The 20,744-nt window shown below is 37.7% G+C and overlaps 1 protein-coding gene across 2 annotated transcripts in view; it reads right to left on the bottom strand.

Annotated features, from left to right (window-relative positions):
• Positions 1-20,744, bottom strand: part of GULP1 (GULP PTB domain containing engulfment adaptor 1) — a 168,157-nt gene that overhangs the window by 1,267 nt on the left and 146,146 nt on the right. The window contains exons 9-11 of one of the 2 annotated variants that reach the window (XM_082484455.1): positions 16,981-17,205; positions 14,028-14,166; positions 6,980-7,074 (exon numbers count right to left, since the gene is read on the bottom strand). In XM_082484455.1, the coding sequence (XP_082340581.1) occupies positions 6,980-7,074; positions 14,028-14,166; positions 16,981-17,205 (459 nt within the window). The remainder of the gene's footprint in view (positions 1-6,979; positions 7,075-14,027; positions 14,167-16,980; positions 17,206-20,744) is intronic. The other variant, XM_082484456.1, reaches the window with a different exon arrangement.

Below are 20,744 nucleotides of genomic sequence, written 5' to 3' on the forward strand. Positions count from 1 at the left end.
GCGGCTTGACCTTCAAGAGAAAAGTCACCTTTGAGTCAAGAAAATTTCAGTCTGTTGGGTGGAAGTACTGTCAGGCTCTAAGCAATTGGAAACAAGGGCTCTCAATAGAAACGCCATGAGAACGTCAACTCCAGTGGCAGCTGTCACGATGTTCAGTTCACTGCTGTCTTAATGTATAGTTCACTTAGAGAATGCCGATTGTGTGCTATGAAATCAGTAATATGAGCTTTGATGAAGCAAACATCTTGTAAACAAATCTTTTTGTGAAGCAATCTGCATTGGGATTAGGCATAAACTCAAGCCTTTTCTCAAAATGCACAGCAGTACCTCAAGAGCGTATCTTTTGGCTTTAAAAGGTAAATCTTAAAGCAAAACAGCTTAATTTCAAACAAATTTAAGCCGCAGGCTAGAATTTTAAAAGCGTACGCATATTTCATAACCCCACCAGCTACTGCCATAAGAGTAACGCTGAGAAATAAAACAAACTTCCTGGCAAGAGTTACTAAATGATCTGAGATTTTCCAAGTAAAATTTGAATTTTCCTAAAGGCAGATCCATATTACGAGATGACGAGCCAGTAGCAGTGCTGTGGTGTAAACCTTCTGCAACTGTGGTACCCAGTTTGCCCTACCTGGGTGACGTGGCGCTGCCAAAGCTCACCGGCGTTTTTGACACCTTTTTTGTTTTCCCTCTCTGTATTTTTCGAAGGGCTAACGGGAAGAGCATTCAACGAAAAAGATATTTCAAGCAAACAGTATCTGAAGTTCCAAGTCAAACACATCCTGTTATAAACAGCCATCGTTCATTTAACCAAAGGATATGATTAATCGATGTAACTGCAGTCGAAGGAGAACCCCTTACACAGGAGCAGAATTCAGAGGATCAGCCCTACAGTCTAACCTGTTCAGTTGTAACCCCCTCAGTTACAGTGGGTCTGAAATGCTCATCTTTTAAAGTATTTAACGGCTGCTTCTGGTTTTCAGGTTGTAAAGGGCAGAGTTTGTGCTTCAACCTGCAGGTGCTTGATACAGCTGCAATAGTAGAACACCAACGGCAACCGGTTTAATTAAGGACAACCAGCTTCATTCTTAGCAATCCGGAGAGCCCTTTCAGCGAACACATACCCCATTCATGTCCTGCATGGTGTTATCTTTCTTCTATATATTTAAGCACTGTTTGTTGGTGTCTTACGTAGCTGCACTTCCAGTGCCCCTTTTCTGGCTAGCTAAGAGCAAATCAGATTATGCATTTTGGAAACGCAGACATCTCATTGCTCTTATGTTGATCACGTGCGGATTTTTAATTTTTGTTTTATTCCATACAAACGGATATTTTGTCACTTCCCACTTAGCTTGTGTTTGCTATGACTTTACTTTGAACAATTTCTACTTTCTTGAAGAACAGTGGTCTCCTTGACCTTTCCATCCGCAACTTCACTCCAGACCACTTGCCCCCCATTTAGTCCTTCCCCTCTTTTAAGCTGGGATATTTTGCATTTAAAACAATCACATTTTCACATATTTGCCATGCGATCAATGTTAATCCATTAAGAGATAGCTGCACCAGAGGGATCATAATTATTTATAAAGCCTTTTAACTTTATTAACGTAACGAACCATTGTCTGTTCTAAAAGAAAATAGTGATGTGGTTGCCAGGTGTTGTTATCAGTTGCATACCTGAAAACACAGCTTCCTTTACAGGCAGAATTGATAGGGAAGTAAAGGCTACTGCTACAGTGCCAGGAAACGCAGTGTTAACACGTGCGCGCTTCAAGACGGCTTATGAACATAGCTGTCTATAACAGGAACGTGACGTCTCAACGTTCACCTGCTAAACCCCACAAAACCTACTATCATCAAGGGTCAGACAGTACAGTTACTAGTAGGCTGAAACTTTCAAGCCCACCACAGGATCAAAAAAGGCCAACAACAAAAAGACGACATCAAGGCACTCCAGATAGCCATCTGGGCACTTTTCAGATTTTAAAAGAATGTAAAATCCAGATTGTTTTCTTCATGAATATTTAAGTGGACAACACGAAGTGTGTGGCAGTATAAATCAAAGAAAGCTGTATTGTCCTGACCAATATTCCAATTAAATTAAATGCAGCCCTCAAAAAGGAAAAGAAATCACAACATCCTCATCCAGTAGACTCTTTGGCAAAGTGATTGTGATGAAATTTCCAGAGATTAGGAAAGCACAGACTTCAGATCTCCCACAGCCATCTCCATTCCTAATCACTCAAGTTTTGAAAAATAACTCCCAATTCTCAAATAATTTTTGGAATCTCCAAAATTAGACTTTTGCAAATATATGATATAATTAAAAAAAAAAAATCCAATCAGCTGTCAGTAGTCAAGCAAGCTGTGGGAAGACAAGATTTTAAGAAAAGATTCTCCTTTACGTCCAAACACAGTTGAACTGTGATCAATGCAGATAATACAATAAGTATCCTACGCTGTACTTCTCACAGCAATGCAGAACACTTTGAGCTTTATGTCCGCTTCCAGGAATACAGTTCATATATACACCTGAGCTGACTCTCAAGTCTTATGGCTCCTACTAGAAGCTGCTGTATGATTATTATAGTATCCATCTTACAGCATATGCCTACTTTTGACTTCCCACTCAGCACTCGCAGCTGTAATAATAATGAAGTCAGTTGGAATGACCAGGCAGATCATAAATTATGAATTTTTTATCTTTTTTCTAATAAACTTGATCAATGTGTTAGGCAGAATATTTTTTCTTTAAAAATGACATATAATCAGCACTTGGTACACATTACATACTATATATATTAAAATACATCATTAATTTTAATACACAGCATTTAAAATATTTTGCCTTGTGAAATTCAGACATTTCACCTTCTAATAACATGTGTTCTTAATGTAACACGCTGCCTGTTCATTAAAAAAACTTGTGTGCTATGACTTCCTGTACTTTAAAGGTTCAGGAAACAGTAACTCCTCATGTGGTCAGGAACTCTCTCAAATCTGCTGATTTTTAGGGAATGCCGAAAAGGCCATCCCCTGGTACTGGACAGGAGTGGGAACAGGAAGGGCTATGAAGTGTGTATCTATATTGTGCCTCACTTCTATGTTCATAACCCCATGATGACAGTGTGAAGTAAGTTTTTTACTTCCAAGGTGATTTAACTCAAGGACTAAACATCTTAGTTACCCAGAAAAATGATGGTATTGTACTAAAGGATGATTGGTCTTTTAAAGAGAGGAGCAAAGCTAGTTTTCTCTAGAAAAAGTAACCTGAAAACAACTCCTCTTCCAAAACTCCCATTTTTTTTTTTGTGTCTATAATAATAAGACATGAGCTATTCTGGTTAAAAACGGCAAACAGTAAAAGCCAAAGAACTCCATATTATCAGAAGATAAATAAGCCAAAGTCAACCCGATGGATCTGAGGTTAACTCATCACTTCACAGTGACTTCGCTTCAGTCAGCACAAACCCAATGAACCAATGATAAATTTACACGTCTCTGAGAAGATAATTCAGAGGGCCGAGCATAACTTATTTCAGATGGAAAGACGACAAGCTTCAGGCCATGCAGGGAGAACGGCTTGCAGCTCCTGGAAGCTTTATGATATTAACTACCTTGAGATTTTAATAAATTATAGCAGCTGTTGCTGGTATGATTCATGATCCCGGGAAACTTCCCCTTGCTGCAAGATTTCGGGGAAAACAGACAGATTCATTTTATTAATGCCCTGGTACAGTCAAAATAGAGAGGATGAAAATATGTTTCAGCATAAGGGTGGGGGAAACGGGAGGTTGGATAGTCATCAGAGAGAGGCCTGAGCTGTAAAAGTCACATCTCGGCACATGTTTGAGTTTCGAGCTCTCCAAAAATTGATTGGACCGAGAAATGGAATAGGAAGAGCTTAAGTGTGAAACTTGGATCCTAACTAAAGTTTAAACATAAAAATGTTCCCCCGGAGGTCAAAGAACTTTATCCGATCTCATTAAGTTCAGAATATCAGATGCAAAGGAAAAGCACACGCTACTATTTAAGAGTTTATTCTCCAACGCCTCTTCTGCTTGCCGTCCTTTCCTCTGCCACTTTGCTTACACATCACCACCTTCCAACGCACGCATAAACCGGGACAGCTTTTCCGTAGACTGGGACGTGTTTGCTGAGCCATCTGACATACCTCTACACAAGGAATAGGATAAGAGTCTGGACTGAGCTCCTCCAACCAGGCTGTCACTGCCTGGCACCGAGGCAGCTTGCTTGCCACTCCGAGTGTAGGATAAACTGCATTTAATACCCTCTCCGAATAAGTCCGTATTTTGAACTACTAGATGTGTTCGTAAACGACTTACCTTTGTATATTTAATGGAATATGTATTTACTGAAACTCTGGCTGCACTTTCAGAATGCGAACACAACAGATCCCTTCACTTCACATTCCGGAGAAGGAAAGATGCCTACATTTTTCTTTCATGTTTCCCAGAGCACGTTACGTATTGTATGCTTTTATCTTTTGTAGCATCCACTTCACCTGCCTTCTTAGAGGCTGTGTATCTAACAGCCGTTAACTTCTAGCACAGCTATCTTCTGCTCTTTGCAAGCGTTTAAGAATTATTTCCAAATAAAAACGCATTCACAAATGTGATTCTACTAACACAAAAATCTATGTGTCAAAGGTTTTGCTTACAACATTTCACTGCTGACAATCTGATAATGAAAACCGGAGATTTCACTAGTTCACATGGAAAACAAACAGCAATGAAAATGAAGGCTTAGTATTATTAGCAGCTGATAAGGCAGACTAATGAAAACTAAAATCAGCTGTCCCCACCTTAAAAATGGAAGGCCCCTAAAAATTGAAATGGCCCTGACAGAGTTGTATACATAAAATATAAATCTTGAAAGTTTATAAATATATGTACACACACATACATAAAAATAAAAATAAAAACACCAGACATGAACACATACACACTTCAATTGCAAATGCTTTAAATACCATTATTAAAATATGATATACCAACCATCGCTGACGCTAGGCACCCAGGAAAGCACAAGAAGATAAAAGAGATATTAGGAAAAACATGTTTTAATCTGTATTTTGCACCAATCACCTAGCAAAATAACTGCACACAGCTCTTGCTTTGGCCAAAGTCAGAATATTATTTTCCCCCCACACACACACCCTGTCAGCTTTACACTTCTTCTCAATTGGATCGTACCTGGACAAGTTTTGTGCCTACATTAAGACCCACTAACTCATTTTCAGTGGAAATGTCGGGGTATGCTAAGACTGATATGCTAGACTCTCTGATTGTGAGACTACTTTATAAAGCATGCAAAAAAGTCGGAAAAAACAAAACATGTATGTGCATGGAGGGATACCCAACCAATGCGATATTCTTTCCAATAGGACACAGTAAAGCCCTAAGGCTTGGCAGGTTTTTTATTAGCTGTTTGTCTGCTTTTTCAGGTGAAGAGAGTACAGCGACATGAGTTTTTCATTTTACGACTTCAAGAATCTTTGATAAAGATTTCTACTGTTCCATTCACTGATGTTTTGTGAGGGGATAACACTTTTCAGCCTTAAATGGTAACAATACAAAATTTGGTCAAAAAGTTACTCTTACTGTGTGACATTTAGCTATAGTCACAGGAGTCTTCCTAGTATCCACAGATATTACAGTACACTTTTTCCTAAAATAGGCTATACACAATGGAAACATTGATATATGCGAGTTGCTAAAAGACTTGCTTTTTGTGCTAAAAGGGCTCGGTAATAACATTATAGCATTCACAAAACACAAGCATTTTTAAGGGAATTGCAAAGAAGCCAATTTTGGCTTTTACTAGCATCTGAAATTCTGTGGACCAAAGTACAGGTAAGCAAGAATCTAAACGTCTTACTTTACAGTGAGCAGAGTTTGCCAGTGGCACCATCGTAAACTGGCATGGAAAGTGAAATTTCACAAGGAAGAAGAATTCAAAAAATTTTACCTAGGTAAATTAAACAGCATTTACATCTTATTTCAGCCATTTTGAAATGTTTCTGCTGCTCTCCAGGCAGAAGAGAGGAACTGAAGACGCCTGAGAGCTAGCTCTTGAGCTCCGTGGGCTTTCGAGATACAAGAGGGCTGGAAGCCCTGGGACTGCTTTCTGCTGAGAAGCCAGGATCCTAAAGATTCAAGTTCCCAGTCTTTTCAGCCTCCCATTTTGCTGGCAGGCTGCTGAAAAATAACAGATAAGCAAGCTGGCAAGGAACTAGCAGTTTGGAAACTTTGACTGAAGAGAGTGATTTCTTCCAAAACTTGAAGACTTTCTCCTAGAATTGCTTCAAAATTGGGCCAATAACTGAACAGACACTATCGAGTGTTTCAGAAGCAGCAACCATTTTCTGATAGAAACCCATCAGTTCTGAATTCTTGAATCAATTCTCAGTCGTTTAATTGTCCCAGAGTGCTTTAGTCAAATACAGCTATTTTTAAAGCAGCAGAAAATTGCCATGTCCCCTTAAGCATGTACTTTGCCTATGCCAATGCTATGAAAAAACAGACTAATACCGCTGAGGGGAAGATCAGGGTATAGCGGGGTGGTGGTGATTGCTGGAACTGAAGAGTAACAGCACCAATGTATCTGCAGGGCTTTTGCCTCAGCTCTCTTTTTCAGCTCACTCAGTCCCTTCCCAGGCAGGAGTAGCAGTATCCATTTTAATTACACTACTGAGAAACCCTAAATTAGTGCAGGTGTCTGTATTAATACCACGGGCTAACATTTGTAAGGATCTTCAGGCAAATTTGAACTTCAACTCAAAGATGATGAGATATACTTACAAAAGGGATAGTCAGAAATAGTTTGTGAGTTTTTTTTTTTTTTCTATGTATTTGTGTGTGCAGTCTGGAATACATTTTCAGAATACTACAAACACGTATTTCAAGAATAGTCATACAGCCATAGAAAACTGCCTAATCGATAACTCAATAGTTACCTGCATCTCATCTAGTTTGGACTGAATGTCTGGAGGGAAATCTCCTGCTCCGCAGCTAAAAGGGTCAAAAGGTTCTGCTCCAAAAAGGTCTCTCTCTGGAACAACAGAAAAGTGAGTCATCGAGAGAAAAGGTATGGGCTATGACAATAGGTTTTGAAAAAGTCAGTTCACATGTCCTTATAAGCTGAATAATAGCACCTCCAGATATGCAACTGATTAACCACAACTTTTAACATCCAAATCTGAAAGCCAGGTCTTGACTCGTTTTCCAATGTTTAACATTCAAATAGCTTTCCAAGAACACCATCAACTTCTGTTTAAGCCTCCATTTAGCTTCCATTAATGCTTGTGACTTCTAGATGAATTTTAGGGATCCGATGAGAAGAAGTTCCAACTTGAAGAGGGCTTGTTCTACTGAAGCGCACTCTGGAATCGGCGTGTATAGGAGTTTCAGAAATGAGGAGGGAACAACTGGACATCAGTTGTCAAATTTCGTCTTAGCGTTATGTTAGAAACATATTCTTGCAAACTAGTTTGTCTTCATGTCCCCCGTCTGCCACTCCTCCCCATCAGGTTAAGGATGTCTTTGTAAGGACAAGAAACTACTCTTACTCGTGGAGTGAGTCACTTCATGTGATAGAGCTCCTCAATGCACAGCTGGCAGTAACTCAAACTAATTGTCACGGGTTTAAAATCTCGGATAAGATCAAGTCAAGAACGAAAGAATCAAAAAAGCATAGGACCAAGAAAGGTCGCTTACCCTAGAATTCCACTAAATCTGGATTCAAAAATTGAAAGATTGCAAATTTCCCTCTGTCAATACCACTGTTTCTCACTTTTTCCTAACTATAGTATGCTTTCTAGTGGTGAGGGTTTTTTTTTGTGTCTGTTTCTTTTCTGTCTGGACAAGAAGAAACACCTCCAATTCCTTTTTTTTTGTTCTTATTAGAACAGTGTAATGCTAGTTCTTCACATCTGACAGCCCAAATATTTTTGGGTTGGAGACTTTTGTTTGTTTTGTTGTGTTTGTTTTTTCCCTTCTCAGTAATGGCATTTTTTTTTTTTTCCCTCTATATGTAATTGTGCCATCTATACAGACTTTCTGTCCCACACTGGGTTGAACTAACCCAGTAAGGAAATAATTTTGCTAACCCAACCATACTGATTGCAAAATTTACAGAACCAAGTTAATATAGTCTTGTCACTGGTGGAGAGAAAATTAAAACTATATCCTATCTCTTGAGTTCCACGGCTGTCCAGCACGAAACCTGGTAAGCTTACTACCTACCTTAAAACAATGCTAGCTTAAGAGCAAGAGAGTAAAAGGGGCCAGTAGTATCTCTGAAATGACTAGCTAGTCTTCTCGTTAAGCACAAAATTTTACGCTAAACATCAAAGATACGGAAGCTGACAACTGACTACTTGATGCAAAATCCATGTTGCAGTGTTACCAGTCATCTTGTCAATGCTGAAGACTGTGCACATAGCTAAACAGACGTCTTTATTTTGGCCTCCTTGGAGCCGGAGTTTTAGACCTGTGCTTGTCTAGCCCCGTCAACGTTTTACTGTGCATGTCAGTCTCCATGGGTTTTGAACTAATCATTTAGCTGTTATCAGGCTGCACAATAGGCATTTTAAATAATTAGCTGTCAGCATACATCCCCATGATAAAGTGCAGAAACAAGCAGGAACTTGAATAGTTACATATTTCAAAAACCGTGGCTAAACAGCTATAAACTGTCACATGGGACCAGGAGACCGCCCAGATCAGAGCGCCTTATTCCAAAAGCCCACTTAAGCCAACAAAAAAATATAAATTCTAGTCTTTCCTGGCAGAGGCATACCACCTGCATGCAGAAGAGACTTTAACTAGGATAATCTAACATAAAAATTAGGATATACCTTGTCCCCGCCTCTTTCACAGCCAAAACGGGTCGGCTCCAGTATAAACAGTGTCCTTACTTGCTCTGATGCGCCTACCAAGTAACGTTTACATGTTTAGCAGCTTTGACTTTCAATCTAACCTCTACTGGGCAAAAAGTGAGTATGATTTCATTTTCTTTCTTCCTTTTTTTTTTTTTTTTTTTTTCTCTCCTTCTTCATAGGTTCTTTTTACCCTTAAAAGGAGCTGACAGTTTTCTGTATGGTCAGACAACTAAAAGCAGCCAGTTTCAACACCAAGCCTTAGCAAACATTCAAGGAATGTATTTAGGAAAAAACAGTAGAGAACACAACTCTTGCATTTCTAAGTACTGAAATATGACTTACCACTATTTTTGAAAGCGAGTATTTTCTACACTATTATGGATATTTTCTCATTCATGCCTTATTATTTGGCTTTTATTAATGACAGCACTTCTGAGCTCATTAGCAGAATGGCAAACGCCTGCCTTCAGCTGAAGGACTACTTAATTTGTATTGTTATTCAAAGCAGGCAGACTTTAAAATTAACCAGAGTGTAACTTAATCTAAGTTACAGAGCCTAATAAACCCTGTAGAGACTCAAATTCAAAATAGAGAAGTATTTCCTAGCTGAGTTTCTATGAAAAATTTTTATTTTTGGAACTACTATCTCTATTATAACTTGCTAACCATTTCAGTAAACCAGATGAAAAAGTCCATAGTACAACTGCTTTACTGCATTTAAAATTTGTGTGTTATATTAGAGATTGCACCGCTGAGAGTCAGAGAGGGATAAAGTTCCATGAAATATTTTCAATAGCATCATCAGTATTTCTCTTTTGAACAGAAGCTGAAGAACACGTGGAAACTGGACGAATACTAAAATTTAGTCACTGCAGAGCTGCACTATTGCATGGGATCTCCATAAGCTTATCTGCTAGCGTTCACTCCACTGTTCACAGGGGCCTCCTTTTTAGCAGAGATGGGATAAATCAGTCATTTTTTTTATTTCAGGTTAGAGTATTTGCATGAAGATTACCTATAACAAGAATATCTTGCCCGGCACACCCCCCAGCATAACTGTAGCATAGTCAGGCATTTCTTTCTCCGATACACAGCATCCAGTAAATGTTTGAAAATGATCCTTTCAAACAGCACATATAATTTCCTTTCCCTTTCCCATTCTTTCCTGGATATAAATAAATTCACGGGTTGGGAAATCAACCAACAAATTCAAAACCATGACAATGCTGATGTTTTATATCCACAACTCAAACCATAGAAACACATGAACAGGTAATAAACACTTGTTTCTGTGACCTATCTGACATTCAGGGCAAGAAACACACAATACCGGAGAGTAACAACCTGCACTCTGTAATAAACTCAAATGTAGCAATTACCAAACCAACCTACAAATATTTGGCTTTTCCGCTGCATTTTGCATCCCAATCTTCTTTACCTTAGCTATCACCCAGGCACAGAGTTATGCTGATATATGTTTTCCCCAGATGTCCTAAAGCAGCTGTGATGACAAATAAAAATTAATCACAATGAAGACAAACACCCAAGAAAATGTCTGGAATCAGCTGAGGTAATGCAGTCCAGGAAGCCTTTCCCTTGGCTGCAAGCTACTCCCTTTTTTTTTTTTTTCCTTTTGGAATTATTACATCATAAAAAATGGTTCAACCATTATTCTGACAACAGACTCTTAAATCTCTGGAAAGAGAGCATCTTGGAGCAGATTTGTACCTCTGCCAGTTGTGACCTCGGATTGTTCAAGATGCATTTGAGTGAAATAAATATTGAACAATTCGATCAAGAATGTTCCTCTCCAGGTCTTTTCTGAGATATGACAACAATGCTGTGCCAACAAGAAACACATAAATTAATTCCGCCTTTAAATAATTAAAATAAATTAATTCATTCCTTCCTTTGAGATAACTCAAAAGAAAGATTGTAATCCTTTACTCCATAAGAAAGCAGTGTATTTAACACTGCATTTTTGGTTGCACTAACTATGCATTGGTCAATTGTTCAACTAAGCAATTATTACACTGGGCTGCACTAGTTATGTTTAGCCTGCAAGTTGGTTACTGCAAACTTAGTGTTAAAAGAGGTATTTCTCAGCAACATTTTGAGTATAAATACAGTTCTGGAAAGGGCTTTTGTTCTTGAAAGAATCACTTTTTTGCAATTATTACCTAAAGACACACCAAGTATTTGTTCTATCTGCAACTTCCTATCCCAAAATCATGCAATTTTCTCCTTTAAAATAGGTAAAACCAATCTATTTGGTATCACTGGTACACCTATTAGTAAGCAGACATCTACTGAGAAGCCATATTGGTATAATGCTGAATAACAATTCAAAATTTCAAGAAACTTCTCCTTTTTATAAAGCTGAAATGCTTTGGAGATAACCACCTTCCCGAGAAAAGGTCAGTGTTGCGCTCTTCCAGTACTAGAACGCCGGGCTTTTTGAACTACATACTGTGAGCTAGTCAAAAGATATAATTTATAACCCTCCAGTTTTTGCTGGGGAAACTACCCAAAGGAGAGCTGGCAAGCAAAATTCTAACTCTCGGCATTTCTCTTTATGAAAAGCTGAACTGTCATCCTGGTGCCAATTATCAACTATCAAGCTCTTGGTCTTGGAAGAAAACAAAGCGCTCGGTGTTGTTACCAGTCTCTTGCAAACAGACCTGTCTTTCCTATGCACTGTTATTCCTGGGTGATTTGTCAAACTGGCCAGGTGATGAGTAAGATGAAATTTGGCTTTGAAAAGCTCATTTTGCTTGAGCATCCTTAGGTAACAGCCAGATGAACCTCACTTTGACAAATGGAGCAACTAAGGTTGAGACTAGCAACTAGATGGTGCATCCTTATCTTTCTTCTTGCTTACTACTGAATGTGATAAAGGTGAACATTATAAAAATGATAAAATCCGAGAAAATCAGCCTATAATTTCATCAAAAGTGATGGATAAAAAAACCCACTCAATTGCAGTGACAAAATAGAGGTAAGAACATGAAAAGACATTCACAAGACCTCAGAAAATGGGAGACTCCAAACTTTGTCTCCTCTCGGTTTCTACACATCTGACTTGTATTGGAGAAAGAAATGCCAGTTTGCTTGTTCTGACAGCAGTAACACCATATAAAACAAAGTATTATTGTACATTATTATAGTCATGTAACATTACACAGCTTGAATGAGATTCTTATGGGAGCTGAACTTTCTCATCTAAGACAGTACGTTCTTGTTTGATTATAAAATATTCCTCTTCTGTTTCAAATCACATTTTTGAATTATGCCAAAGGGTTTTAATAGCTGATGAATGCAACAATTTTCAACATATAAAGTACTATGACATAGACTGAAAAAGAAGGGATCAAAACTATAAAGAATGTGATGTATTTCTGTAATCTCTCTGTGAAGCACAGCACACTGCGGAGCACAGAGAATTAACAGACAGACTGACATGTCTCTGAACTACATCATCTTAATTTAATGTAAATGAATGAAATCCAGAAGAAAACTATTTTAAACAGTACATATCACTGAATAGGCAACTTATTTATAGTATTTTCTGTATTATAAAACTCACTGATTAAGCAATTACAAAACCCACATAGCTGGAATTCTCAAGACCATTCAACATTGAACACTGACTCCCACAAGATTTCTACCCACAATTTCAATGGAACCGAAATAGGACAAAAGATGAAAAAAGAAATCTCATCCTGTAATTCAATTCAAGTTATTATTTTTGAAGCTGGATATGCATGTTGAGATTGATTTTATGGCATTGTCTGTACTGTCAGATGAATAAATTTGAAAACAGTAAAGGAGTTCTTGGAGGGTGTGTCTTTGAATTACTTTTTTGTTCTTCTTTTACAAAGCCGTAAAATTCTCTTAATAGAACAGTTCTATTCTAATATTCTACTAGATCATTCTAATATTCTTTTAAGTTATTTAAGAATGTTTCATATTAACTATTTTTAATAGAATAGTTTTAAATTCTGTTAATATACCCTTTGAGAAACCCACAAAAATAAATCTAAATTAACTTAAAATCTTCTCTTAAAAAAGAACAAGTTTTTTTAATTGAATCAATAGCCTTGACATCTGCTTTCTCTTTAGAGGGTGACAGTCATTCTGAGCAATGGAAACAAAAGGTGTGTAGGATATGGTATTGGGGAATACACCCACTGATTTAAGTTTTACAATGCATTTTTATAATTGTGCACAGCTCTCATGCATATCTGAAAATTCTACATCCTAGCAGCATTCTCCAAAACAGGCAGAAACTCTTCAAATGTGGTCTTATATGGTGGCAGGCGGTTAACATTAATGCTCCTTATCCATACTAAAATAGGCATCAGAAATAGCAGATACTACACACGGACTGCTATTTCTACAACCTTCAACACTACTTGTGTATGCTTCGCTCTCCTTTCCCCCAAGGCGTTTCCAAAGCTTTTAAAAATACTTCGTGGACTCCTAAAAGATTTCCAGTGAAGCCAAGAACCTTAGCCTAGCTGCTTTCAAGCCTTTAGAAAATAAAATTGCTGTTGTTAATCAACTTTTGAAGATCTTTTAGGAGTGGTCCACAGATCTGGAGAGGTTCATCAACTATTACTGAAAAACAAAGCTGTAGATGATAGGAGAAGTAGTATTAAAAACAGTATTCCGAGACTGTCTACTTCTTGAGGGACTTCTTCAGGTCTCCCTTCTGCATTGTCATCACCATACTTACTCCACCTGCTGTCTTTCCCGTAAATGTAGGCTTTAGATGCTACAACTGTGGCTTGTCAAGGAAAGAACTACGAGGAAGTGAAAATAATTCTTGAAGTAAGTACAAAAGAAATACTGTAAAAGAAAAGCCAGTTAAAATCCCCAATCAAACTCCTTCAAACTGTTTATATAATGGCTTCAGCAAGTAAATAAATTTGTTTATAATATAACTTGGCAGCAACCTCAGTGACTTTGGGAAGACGGTATAAAAATGAAATGGCATTATCGAATGTGATTTACAAAAACTGTATTTGGCTTTTCATGCAAAACGTACGTAAATCCTTAAAGATGCTTTATTAAAAAAATATAATGTAAGTAAAATTAGGTCAGTTCTTACAAAACTTACTGATCTCTGTAGATCTACTGGGTACTGGAGGAGGCTGTGTACCATTGCGAGTAGGTGTTGATGACTGAGGGGATATGGGAGAAAAGGGAACCATATCAAAGATGTCAGTGGAGGGTGATTTAGGTGTCACACTGCCTGCCTACAATAAGGACAATAAATATTAGGGCAATATTTCACATGAAAAAGATCACAATACTGAGTTCTTCAGCATGCAGATAAAAGCCACATTTTTTAAAAAGTTAAAAATAACCATCAGCATGCAAAAAACAGCTCCTGACACCAAGCAAATGGCATTTGCAGTTCAGAGTCTGAGACATGCTAAAACTCTCCAATACATAAGCAGCATTGTAATTTTTCCATTTTCAGTCCATCTGGTGCAGCCAGAAATGTACCGCAGTTAAACCTGAAAAAGCCGGTGACAAGCAGTGCCAGATTGCAGACAGATGAGTACAGGTATGTTCACAAGACCCATTTAAAGTAATACTGCAACAACAATATGCTATGCTCCAGAGTGCACAGAACAAATAGCTAAAATTAAAAGACACAATCCCAATATTTCCTGTTTACTAATTCTTCCTTACATGATAACTTATTTGACAAGCTAAAAAAACTGGTGTGATCAAAGCTTCAAATGTATTTTTTTGGTAAGGAACAACCTAGACATGCAATACACTGAATATTAATATCCAAAATAAAACCCTCATCCCTGAACGTGGAACAGAAGAGATTTCATTCGTAAGGCCCAGGAATTTAGAAGGGTTCAAAAAAATACTGGATAGGCAAAGAAACCCCAAACCCAACAATTGCTATCGTTCTACAGCCATATTTATTTTCTAATGATTAATTTCTCCTGCCATCAGTTCATTACTTCAGGACACAGAAGAGCCACAGTCAAGTCAGAACAAACTGAACATTAAAGAAAGATGATGAAATAGATTAAAACTGAGATTGACAAGCCAAAGGCAAAATATATACGCAAAGCTAGTTTGCATGTTAATATTATTTAGACAATATAAAAATCCTACCTTCTGTGTATTAAAAAGACTATAGAGCCAGGCACAGGGAAAGCCTGCTACTTTTAAATAAGATTCAACTTGACCAAAATATTCCCATGAAAAATTTTAAGCACAAGTTAAATTAGTCACACAGATCCTGTTATTCAAAATACACGAATACGACAACCTGGCAAGCAGGTAGTCTTTAGCACTGCAGGTCCACGAGAATTTCATGGACCTCAAGCTTATTTTGGGAATGCTACTTTCTTTAGTGCCTCTGCTGCAGCAACTGAAGCTGCCCTCTCACAGCATATGGCACGGATTTCTAAGCCAAGTCTATAGGTAGCTCTGAACTACCTCTATTTCTCTCTGGAGGCTGCAGTGGCTGCTGAGAAGGAAAGTTCATTGATCCATGGTTTTCCACTGAATACACTGCTTAAAGAGAAAACTAGAATTCAAAGTCCTATTTTTCCTATTTCTTAGGAGATCTGACTTCATATTTTAAGTTCGGATTAGGAGAGATCTAGAACTGTTCAGTATCTCCAAAAACCTGGGATAATTTTACCTAAGTATACTGAAGTGCCAAAGCGGGGTGGGGGGAATCCACATTTAACATGCTGCTTCCCCACCCCCCCCCCCCCCCCCCATTTAAAAATATTAGTCATGTTATTCCCTGGAAAGACCACATACAGAACGCTTAGTGACCTCAACGTGAGTTAGCACAGCAATTTCAAAGATAGCCTGTTGTAAAAATATTTCCGTGCATACTGTTTAGACACAATAGGCTCTTATTACCATGTTCACGAACCTTGGATTAACCTCCTGATGCCTCTGTGCATAGTCAGAGAACTAGTATAATTCAAGTCAGGAAGACTGCCGGATGTAACATCTGTCCCACTCAAAGCAGGGCAATGGATGTGCTTGACCCAAAGCAAACACGTAACGAATCTCATATCCCTTTATTCATACAGACAAGTCTCTCTGACTGTAGACAGGTTTTGCCCGCATCAGGAAGGTGGGATCAGGTTGAATGCATAACTACGTGCCATGTATTAACCTACATTTCCCATCAACATGGATGGATAATCCTAGGATGTCTTGGAGACAGTAAATGCTAACGTAGACCCTCCTAACTTGCTAAGTGTTTATGGCTACACAGAAGTTAGATAAAAAAAACCCAAACAGTATTTATTTTGGTCTTAAGTAAGTCTTTTAGGCAAAAAAAGCAAAACCAAACTTTACACTGTCATTTCCTGCCTATACGCCATTTTGTTGAAGTTACTAGCCGTTATGATACTATCGACACAGCTAGTTTAAGTAAATCTATAATTTAGTTATTTTAAGAAATTTATATTTTTCAATACACATAAGCACAAGAAGCAGTTTTGTTTAGTGAACACATGCAGAAAGCCAGGATGTTTGCCAAATACAGCCAAATGTTACTTGCAAATGGAAAAAAAGTTGACACTATAAGCATATTGCTATGAAAAAGCAGGCAATATGCCCGTTTCTTATTTAAGAATAATTTTCAACCTTCATTTTGCACAGAGTTTTTATAAAGTATGCTAAAAGATATTTAATGGCTGATTGCCTTTCTACTAATTCACGGGGGAAGAAAAAGGCCTTGAAGTCGGACCTTTAGAATTATTTGTTTTGAGCAACTATTCTCAATACAAAGAATTTTAACAAAAGATTGACAGATAACACAGAGGTAATTAATTAATAGACTAATTTAAACATGTTGGGAAAATAAGAATTAATGGGCGGGAGAGAAAAAGCTATGTAGAAATAAATCTTCACAAACTCCACATTTTAAGAGTATGCCTAGAGAATCTAAGATACATCTGCTGTGTCCTTTAACCCCTGTACAAAATGCACATTTATAATACAAGTTAATACACAACAGAGAACAAAGGAAAGCCAAAGAAACTGAAAAAGCTTTTGCACTGCAGGATTACACGAGGTCTTGGGCAGCTGTATTCACTGGTTGGCTTTGGAAGACCACTTTTTGAAGGTGGTGGTATTAACAATCCAGATGGTAGTCTAGAGTCAGGAGAACTCCTAGGAGTAAGCGTAATGGAAGAGATATCTAAACAAGGAGGTGAATCCTCATTGTTACACCAGAAAAAAGTAGAGGGTCTTTGAAACATATGTTCATCATTATCACACTTTATGTGCAGCAGCTGAAAAGGAATCACAGAAAGAGAAAACATTCTGAGGAACAGAACGTGATAACGTCAGGGAAAGAAGAAAAAAAAAAAAAAAAGCACATTTCATACTTCACAAAAGTTTGTCAGCAACTTGCTGTTCAGTTCTATAGTTACAAGATACAAAACTTGAAAATATTTTAAAGCAAAATATAAAAATATACCACAGTAACAGGTAACCCAGTAACTGGAAGGAAGATGACTTGCTCCTTGATAATTACACCAAATAAAATGAAGACAGGCATCCTTCCAAAACTGAGTGTGTCGGATGCACTGACAAATGTCTAAATCCACCAACATATCAACAATATCTCTTATCTGCACATGTAAATTAGCAGGTAAGCATGTACTGGGGACAAGCGTTACTCTGGTGGTTAAAGCACAGGTCAGAATTTTCTTTCTCCAAACCAGGAAACACCTACCATTTATATCCAACCACTATTTAAAAGAACATTTAAGTATTTAACTAAAACCTTCTGCGAGTAGAAGCTCACAGTACACAAATTTTAAGGTTTACATTAATACTAGACTTATTTTCATTTCCCTGTGTACAGAATTTGAGAACCTAAATATTTATGGACAATAATACCCTTCTGCCATCTTTTCCGTGTGGATGAATACCTAACTGAACTTGGCATTTTCCAGTAGGTATCTCAAAAGCTGAGGCTCGTTGTTGCAAAGCAAAGGAATCCTCATGTCCCTATAACAGCAGCGCAGGATGCAGGACTCAATAAAACACTGCTGCTAGGGAAATAAAAATGTTGAGGACTGTAAGATTCCCTGGATTTCTTAACAAATCTACAGAAGAGCTTCGAACAGAGGCAAATGAGTAATATCCACGCCAGAACACAGACAGTAAGAGCATTTACCCAAGATGACAGAGTGGTAACTGCAAGGTTCTTGTCTGAATTAGGCAGAAAAGAACCTGAAGTTAGCTGCGCCTCATATGACTGGGGATTATTGAACTGTATATTCCAGCAAGATTCATTGTGTATCGAGAGAGCAGCTAAAGGGCTTTGTCTACTTTGATAAAAACAAAAAAAGCCTTAATTTTTTGCCCAAATTGGAAATATCTGCAATCCTGAAAGGTTTCAAAAGAAGTAGATCTTGTCTAGGTGAAATTAGAAACAAAGAGCCTTTAGGACTGATCCTGGAAAGAAAGAAAAGCAAAACTGGAAATGTCTTTAAAACATTTGATTTAAGAAACACGCTCAACCAATCCTACTGTTGGGGCCAAGTCGTAATTCCTACCTCAAAGTCTGAGGAAAACAGTATGGACAGTTAAAACAAGGTTTCAGAGAAGGACAGATTCATCTTTGAATCTTAACAGAAGGGATTAAACACTTGTGCAGGCAGTTCTTGGCTAGAGCAAGAGCTTTTACACTGGGAAGGCAGGAACTGGATCTGCGCTTGTAGGTACTTTGCCTAAAAAGCCTCCAACTTGTCTAGGCCGAAGCAGTGGTAAATATGTGCTTTTACCCTCTTCATACAGTGTTACACAAGTGATATGACATGATTATTTCATTAGAAGTTTGCATAACTCCAGTAAAGCAGGATTTAATCAATGATTTTAAACCATTTTTTCATAGATCTGTAGAAAACAAAACATTTCAAATCCTTTTAAACTGAGCCTTAGTGCCTTTCTTCACAGGTGAGCCAGGTTAAAGGTATAGATATCCAAATTTAGTAACAATGCCATACTAGCGAGAACACCAACAAACACCACAAAATTCTCTAATCAAAATCTGCAATTCATAAGGGGAAAAAAAAGTTTTTTTACTGCAATTGCAAAGAACTCATCTGTTGCCAAGCTGAAATTGTGAAATTTAGAGTTTGGAATGGTAATCAAGAAAAATGAAAACAAAAAAATACAAGAAATAAGACTTCTATAATTTTGATTATTATTTGAGGAGTACCACTAGACTATAGGTAGAAGATTTGCAATGCATTGTTCTCCCTCTACTGCACAATACTTGCTGCTATACATATATATATATATGGAAAAAACAGATCTCATAATAGTAAACACTGCAAGATACTAAATGTAAACAGTCAAACTGAGGAAGCAAAATATTTCCTTCAAATGCAAACCAGGAGGGGATGAGTAGTTTCCATAAAAAAACATGTATAACACATGAAAAATCATGCAGAAATGAGTAAATGCATATAGGATGAAAAGCAGCAAAACTATAAGGATGAGGAACATGTATTAAATTCAGGCAACGAAAGGTTTCAATACAAAACCGCAATATACGGTATTTGTATCATTCAAGCCCTGAACATCTGGCAGCCACATTTCCTCCTATTTATCTAACTAACAATTATCTTAGGTCATTTCACACCATATAGGGTGAGGCAAAATACGTCGAGCTTCACATGACAGTTTTGGCAACGTGTCTTGTCAATAATGACTTTTCACCAGTAGTTCTTCACTTCCACAGCTGTACAGAAAGCCACCGCTGGGCTCTTGGACCTCTGTTGGGAGCGCCGTTCTGCATGTTGGAGCCCACGACCCAGAGACCTGCGGGGCCGACAATGGCTTTCTACGTATTCAAGCAGCCCACAGACAGGACGGGTACAGCAGGGAAGTATATTCAACAATCCAAAGTAATAACTGGAAGATCACAAACAGAAGGATTGCACAGAAGGCTTTTAATAGGTAGGAAATATCCCCAGATTCAGAAAATGCAGGAGGAGAGGGGCCCAGACCCTTACTCTAAAGAATACGACCTAAAAAGTGTATAACTTCTGAAACCTAATACTCTTACTCCAAATTGTAAAGGAAGAAAATATAGTAAAAATATATTGAATTGCCATTTATACGGCAATTCTATTTTGTCTGAGCTTCCCACTGTGTAACACTGAAGCGCATTGGTCAGGCTGATAAATTACTTTCCAATTTGGGCCCTACTTCATCAACACAAGAAAACAATAGGAAATCATTCTTAAGGAAATTAACATACTAGTTCAGTGGACTTGGTCTCTATTATGATTAGATGTTATTATGAGCTTGTCAAAAGGTTTATTTTTGACTCATTCTACTTAGCATGATGCTGAAGATGCATTGTTTGGCTGCATCATACTAGAAAATGTAACATAATTGAGTTTTTGTTAATCCTGAAATAATTTCAAAGTTGTTTGCATTTACGAGGTGTCTCAAGACATTGATTGCAATCTCTGTGTCATACCCCCATAGGAATCATGTAAGTGTATTAACGAATTAGAAAATGTTTTTCTTCCTTAGAACATTCGAGTTGATAATACACAGAACAGTCACAGTGGATAACTGCAGTGAATGCTACCAGCAACTGTCAGCGACCCTGAATTGGAAATTATGCAGTTAGTTGCAAAACCACTGATTACATGCTACCTGAGATTTGGGACTACTAAGGATATATTAATTTACTAATTCATAAAATACTGTATAAGCATTAGCGGTTTCATTAATTAACTGCTACCTCTTCAGTTCCTTTAGTACTTTTTCAGTAACATGTAATCTGACATTAGCAACTTCA

The sequence above is a fragment of the Vanellus vanellus genome (assembly GCF_965231255.1).
Source record: "Vanellus vanellus genome assembly, chromosome: 5".
Taxonomy (NCBI): Eukaryota; Metazoa; Chordata; class Aves; order Charadriiformes; family Charadriidae; genus Vanellus; species Vanellus vanellus.